Source organism: Oncorhynchus clarkii, chromosome 14, assembly GCF_045791955.1.
Source record: "Oncorhynchus clarkii lewisi isolate Uvic-CL-2024 chromosome 14, UVic_Ocla_1.0, whole genome shotgun sequence".
NCBI classification, from domain to species: Eukaryota; Metazoa; Chordata; class Actinopteri; order Salmoniformes; family Salmonidae; genus Oncorhynchus; species Oncorhynchus clarkii.
The window spans coordinates 30,224,719-30,232,218 of record NC_092160.1 but is presented as its reverse complement, the minus strand read 5'-3'; the positions used below and the strand labels follow the sequence as shown (position 1 = coordinate 30,232,218).

The 7,500-nt window shown below is 40.9% G+C and overlaps 1 protein-coding gene across 1 annotated transcript in view; it reads left to right on the top strand.

Moving 5' to 3' along the window:
* Positions 1–7,500, top strand: part of LOC139366064 (serine/threonine-protein phosphatase 2A 55 kDa regulatory subunit B beta isoform-like) — a 39,750-nt gene that overhangs the window by 23,693 nt on the left and 8,557 nt on the right. The window contains exon 2 of the mRNA XM_071103152.1: positions 7,463–7,500. This exon is cut by the window's right edge and continues 60 nt beyond it. Within this exon, the coding sequence (XP_070959253.1) occupies positions 7,463–7,500 (38 nt within the window). The remainder of the gene's footprint in view (positions 1–7,462) is intronic.

Below are 7,500 nucleotides of genomic sequence, written 5' to 3'. Positions count from 1 at the left end.
CTTGGCTATATACAGGCAGTACCAGTACTGAGTCAATGATAACTTGGCTATATACAGGCAGTACCAGTACTGAGTTGATGATAACTTGGCTATATACAGGCAGTACCAGTACTGAGTCAATGATAACTTGGCTATATACAGGGAGTACCAGTACTGAGTCAATGATAACTTGGCTATATACAGGCAGTACCAGTACTGAGTTGATGATAACTTGGCTATATACAGGCAGTACCAGTACTGAGTTGATGATAACTTGGCTATATACAGGCAGTACCAGTACTGAGTCAATGATAACTTGGCTATATACAGGCAGTACCAGTACTGAGTCAATGATAACTTGGCTATATACAGGCAGTACCAGTACTGAGTCAATGATAACTTGGCTATATACAGGCAGTACCAGTACTGAGTCAATGATAACTTGGCTATATACAGGCAGTACCAGTACTGAGTCAATGATAACTTGGCTATATACAGGCAGTACCAGTACTGAGTTGATGATAACTTGGCTATATACAGGCAGTACCAGTACTGAGTTGATGATAACTTGGCTATATACAGGCAGTACCAGTACTGAGTCAATGATAACTTGGCTATATACAGGGAGTACCAGTACTGAGTCAATGATAACTTGGCTATATACAGGGAGTACCAGTACTGAGTCAATGATAACTTGGCTATATACAGGGAGTACCAGTACTGAGTCAATGATAACTTGGCTATATACAGGGAGTACCAGTACTGAGTCAATGATAACTTGGCTATATACAGGCAGTACCAGTACTGAGTTGATGATAACTTGGCTATATACAGGCAGTACCAGTACTGAGTCAATGATAACTTGGCTATATACAGGGAGTACCAGTACTGAGTCAATTATAACTTTGCTATATACAGGCAGTACCAGTACTGAGTCAATGATAACTTGGCTATATACAGGCAGTACCAGTACTGAGTCAATGATAACTTGGCTATATACAGGGAGTACCAGTACTGAGCTGATGATAACTTGGCTATATACAGGCAGTACCAGTACTGAGTCAATGATAACTTGGCTATATACAGGCAGTACCAGTACTGAGTCAATGATAACTTGGCTATATACAGGCAGTACCAGTACTGAGTCAATGATAACTTGGCTATATACAGGCAGTACCAGTACTGAGTCAATGATAACTTGGCTATATACAGGCAGTACCAGTACTGAGTTGATGATAACTTGGCTATATACAGGCAGTACCAGTACTGAGTCAATGATAACTTGGCTATATACAGGGAGTACCAGTACTGAGTCAATGATAACTTGGCTATATACAGGGAGTACCAGTACTGAGTCAATGATAACTTGGCTATATACAGGCAGTACCAGTACTGAGTCAATGATAACTTGGCTATATACAGGCAGTACCAGTACTGAGTTGATGATAACTTGGCTATATACAGGCAGTACCAGTACTGAGTCAATGATAACTTGGCTATATACAGGGAGTACCAGTACTGAGTCAATGATAACTTGGCTATATACAGGGAGTACCAGTACTGAGTCAATGATAAATTGGCTATATACAGGGAGTACCAGTACTGAGTCAATGATAACTTGGCTATATACAGGGAGTACCAGTACTGAGTCAATGATAACTTGGCTATATACAGGCAGTACCAGTACTGAGTTGATGATAACTTGGCTATATACAGGCAGTACCAGTACTGAGTCAATGATAACTTGGCTATATACAGGGAGTACCAGTACTGAGTCAATTATAACTTTGCTATATACAGGCAGTACCAGTACTGAGTCAATGATAACTTGGCTATATACAGGCAGTACCAGTACTGAGTCAATGATAACTTGGCTATATACAGGGAGTACCAGTACTGAGCTGATGATAACTTGGCTATATACAGGGAGTACCAGTACTGAGTCAATGATAACTTGGCTATATACAGGGAGTACCAGTACTGAGTCAATGATAACTTGGCTATATACAGGCAGTACCAGTACTGAGTTGATGATAACTTGGCTATATACAGGGAGTACCAGTACTGAATCAATGATAACTTGGCTATATACAGGGAGTACCAGTACTGAGTTGATGATAACTTGGCTATATACAGGGAGTACCAGTACTGAGTTGATGATAACTTGGCTATATACAGGGAGTACCAGTACTGAGTTGATGATAACTTGGCTATATACAGGCAGTACCAGTACTGAGTTGATGATAACTTGGCTATATACAGGCAGTACCAGTACTGAGTCAATGATAACTTGGCTATATACAGGGAGTACCAGTACTGAGTCAATGATAACTTGGCTATATACAGGGAGTACCAGTACTGAGTTGATGATAACTTGGCTATATACAGGCAGTACCAGTACTGAGTTGATGATAACTTGGCTATATACAGGCAGTACCAGTACTGAGTCAATGATAACTTGGCTATATACAGGCAGTACCAGTACTGAGTCAATGATAACTTGGCTATATACAGGCAGTACCAGTACTGAGTCAATGATAACTTGGCTATATACAGGGAGTACCAGTACTGAGTCAATGATAACTTGGCTATATACAGGGAGTACCAGTACTGAGTCAATGATAACTTGGCTATATACAGGGAGTACCAGTACTGAGTCAATGATAACTTGGCTATATACAGGGAGTACCAGTACTGAGTCAATGATAACTTGGCTATATACAGGCAGTACCAGTACTGAGTCAATGATAACTTGGCTATATACAGGCAGTACCAGTACTGAGTCAATGATAACTTGGCTATATACAGGGAGTACCAGTTCTGAGTCAATGATAACTTGGCTATATACAGGCAGTACCAGTACTGAGTTGATGATAACTTGGCTATATACAAGGAGTACCAGTACTGAGTCAATGATAACTTGGCTATATACAGGGAGTACCAGTACTGAGTTGATGATAACTTGGCTATATACAGGGAGTACCAGTACTGAGTCAATGATAACTTGGCTATATACAGGGAGTACCAGTACTGAGTCAATGATAACTTGGCTATATACAGGGAGTACCAGTACTGAGTTGATGATAACTTGGCTATATACAGGCAGTACCAGTACTGAGTTGATGATAACTTGGCTATATACAGGCAGTACCAGTACTGAGTCAATGATAACTTGGCTATATACAGGCAGTACCAGTACTGAGTCAATGATAACTTGGCTATATACAGGGAGTACCAGTACTGAGGCAATGATAACTTGGCTATATACATGCAGTACCAGTACTGAGTCAATGATAACTTGGCTATATACAGGCAGTACCAGTACTGAGTCAATGATAACTTGGCTATATACAGGCAGTACCAGTAATGAGTCAATGATAACTTGGCTATATACAGGGAGTACCAGTACTGAGTCAATGATAACTTGGCTATATACAGGCAGTACCAGTACTGAGTCAATGATAACTTGGCTATATACAGGCAGTACCAGTACTGAGTCAATGATAACTTGGCTATATACAGGCAGTACCAGTACTGAGTTGATGTGAAGGGGGTATGAGGTAATTGAGGTCGATATGTACATATAGGTAGGGATAAAATGACTTTGCTACAGGATAGACAATAAACAGTATAGTGGTCCTGGATGGCAGGAAGCCCCGGTCCCAGTGTCCATTTCTTTCTATCCAGCCATTAAAATGAGCCCGCCCTCCTATAGCTCCTCCTACCAGCCTCCTCTGGCGTGTACATGTACAGCTAACTACAGCTCTCTCTTCCTTTTCAGTCTTGGTTTTTGTATTTGTTTCGTTAGAGCTGTTGGGAACAAACCAGTTGGATGTTGAGAGACGTATCCATCTCTAGGTGGTTTAGATGCAGAGCTGTTGTCTCTTCTGAAGCCAGGCAGATCAGATGCAGAGCTGTTGTCTCTTCTGAAGCCAGGCAGATCAGATGCAGAGCAGTTGTCTCTTCTGAAGCCAGGCAGATCAGATGCAGAGCTGTTGTCTCTTCTGAAGCCAGGCAGATCAGATGCAGAGCTGTTGTCTCTTCTGAAGCCAGGCAGATCAGATGCAGAGCTGTTGTCTCTTCTGAAGCCAGGCAGATCAGATGCATGTGTTTCAGGAGGAGAGGAGGAGGAATCTCAAAGGTCTGTCTGTGTTACAGTCTAGAAACCCGAAAAGCTTGTTTTGGATGCTTGATGTGAGAGATGTACTGGTTTTAGCTATTTTCAGTGGCTGAGGAGACAAATGCACCGGACCGGTGTCTATAGAATTGGCTGTGTGCATCAGTTGAATTCTGTCGTAAAGTAGTGTCCTTAAAATGTGTCTGTGGATGGAAGATGTCTGGTTTGATGTACTAATAACTTGAGAACGTCTAGGTCCTTTAGGGACTATTTCCCCACTGTGGCTCCTGTGGGGGAAAGGAGCTGCTTAATTCACAGAGGAAACTAATCACATTGATAGTGTGATCATAGAGTGCTACTGAACTGATGAGTTACTGATTGTGTGAGGATCGTTAAGTTAATTACCTGGCTGATTGCCAGACTATTTTAGTCTGATGATTGGGATGAATTAGATGAAATAACACAATCAGTTTCAGACCGGTTTCAGGCAATTGTTTAACCCACATCTTTTACCCATATTCCTCCTTTTATCTGGGTCACCAGGGCAACCCTTTGTTTCCTAGATATTCTGCCCATTAAAGAAGTTGAGGTATAAGCTATAAGGCAAGCTGAAGCTTTCAATTTTCATTTAAGTTATGGAAAATGGAAAATGGGTGAAAATGAGTTTTCACAACAAGAAAAAAATATCTTAAGATGTATCAAATGTTCTCACCGGTTGTGGCTCTATGTCTCTGTGTCTCTGTGTCTCTGTGTCTCTGTGTCTCTGTGTATCTGTGTCTCTGTGTCTCTGTGTCTCTGTGTTTCTGTGTCTCTGTGTCTCTATGTCTCTGTGTCTCTGAGTCTCTCTGTCTCTATGTCTCTGTGTCTCTGTGTCTCTATGTCTCTATGTCTCTGTGTCTCTGTGTCTCTGAGTCTCTCTGTCTCTGTGTCTCTGTGTCTCTGTGTTTCTGTGTCTCTGAGTCTCTCTGTCTCTATGTCTCTGTGTCTCTGTGTCTCTATGTCTCTGTGTCTCTGTGTCTCTCTGTTTCTGTGTCTCTGTGTCTCTCTGTCTCTGTGTCTCTGTGTCTCTCTGTCTCTGTGTCTCTGAGTCTCTCTGTCTCTGTGTCTCTGTGTCTCTATGTCTCTGTGTCTCTGTGTCTCTGTGTCTCTGTGTCTCTCTGTCTCTGTGTCTCTGAGTCTCTCTGTCTCTGTGTCTCTGTGTCTCTATGTCTCTGTGTCTCTTTATTTCTGTGTCTCTCTGTCTCTGTGTCTCTGTGTCTCTGTTCCTCTGTGTCTCTGTGCCTCTGTGTCTCTGTGTCTCTGTGCTGTTTACTGTAATCTCTGTGTGAAAATATACACTACCGGTCACTTAGAAATGTCCTTGTTTTTGAAATAAAAACTATTTTGTCTATTAAAATAATGTCAAATTGATCAGAAATACAGTGTAGACATTTTAATGTTGTAAATGACTATTGTAGCTGGAAACACCTACACCTACAGAGACCCATTATCAGCAACCATCACTCCTGTTGTGTTAGCTAATCCAAGTTTATCCAAGTTTATCATTTTAAAAGGCTAATTGGTCATTAGAAAACCATTTGCAATTATGTTAGCACAGCTGAAAACTGTTGTGCTGATTTAAGAAGCAATAAAACTGGCCTTTTTTAGACGAGTTGAGTATCTGGAGCATCAGCATTTGTGGGTTTGATTACAGGCTCAAAATGGCCAGAAACAAATACTTTTCTTCTGAATCGCATCAGTCTATTCTTGTTCTGAGAAATGAAGGCTATTCCATGTGAGAAATTGCCAAGAAACTGAAGATCTTGTACAACGCTATGTACTACTCCCTTCACAGAACAGCGCAAACTGGGTCTAACCAGAATAGAAAGAGGAGTGGGAGGCCCCGGTGCACAACTGAGCAAGAGGACAAGTACATTCGAGTGTATAGTTTGAGAAACAGACGCCTCACAAGTTCTTAACTGGTAGCTTCATTAAATAGTACCCGCACTATTTAACGAAGCTGCCAGTTGAGGACTTGTGAGGCATCTGTTAGTACACAGCGTTGTACGAGATCTTCAGTTTCTTGGCAATTTCTCACCTCCTTCCTTTCTCAGAACAAGAATAGACTGACAAGTTTCAGAAGAAAGGCCTTTGTGATCAAACCCACAAATGCTGATGCTCCAGATACTCAACTAGTCTAAAGAAGGCCAGTTTTATTGCTTCTTTAATCAGAACAACAGTTTTCAGCTGTGCTAACATAATTTCAAAAGGGTTTTCTAAGGATCAATTAGCCTTTTAAAATGATAAACCTGGATTAGCTAACACAACGTGGCATCGGAACACAGGAGTGATGGTTGCTGATAATGGGCCTCTGTACACCTATGTAGATATTCCATAAGACATGAACCCTTTCCAGTTACAATAGTCATTTACAACATTAATAATGTCTACACTTTATTTCTGATCAATTTGATGTTATTTTAATGGACATTTTTTTTGTTGAACGGTAATGTATCTGTGTTACATTATCCCTGTGGTACATTATCCATCTGTTGCATTATCCCTGTGGTACATTATCCATCTGTTGCATTATCCCTGTGGTACATTATCCATCTGTTACATTATCACTATGGTACATTATCCCTATGTTGCATTATCCATCTGTTGCATTATCACTGTAGTACATTATTCCCACTGCTATGTTATCCCCGTGGTACATTATCCCTCTGTTGCATTATCACTGTGGTGCATTATCCCTCTGTTGCATTATCCATCTGTTGCATTATCACTGTGGTACATTATCCATCTGTTGCATTATCACTGTGGTACATTACCCCCTGTTATGTTATCCCTATGGTACATTATCCATCTGTTGCATTATCACTGTGGTACATTATCCCCCTGTTATGTTATCCCTGTGCTACATTATCCCTCTGTTAAATTATCCCTGTGGTCAATTATTAATGGGCTGCATTATCCTTGTGATACATTATCCTTGTTGGACATTAGCCATGTGTTACAGTATCCCTGTTGTACAGTATCCATGTGTTGCATTATCACCGTGTTGCATTATCAGTGTGGTACATTATCAGTGTGGTACATTATACCGGTGGTACATTATCCATGTGGTACATGATCCATATGGTACATTATCCATGTGGTATATTATCCACACGGTACATTATCCACGCAGTACATTATCCATGCGGTATATTATCCATATGGTACATTATCCACGTGGTACATTATCCATGTGGTACATTATCCCTGTGTTGCTTTGTCCCTGTAGTACATTATCCCTGTGGTACATTATCCATGTGGTACATTATCCATGTATTTCTTTGTACCTGTGGTACATTATCCCTGTGTCTCTGTGTTTTGTTTTAGCTGACATCATCTCCACGGTGGAGTTTAACCCTTCGGGG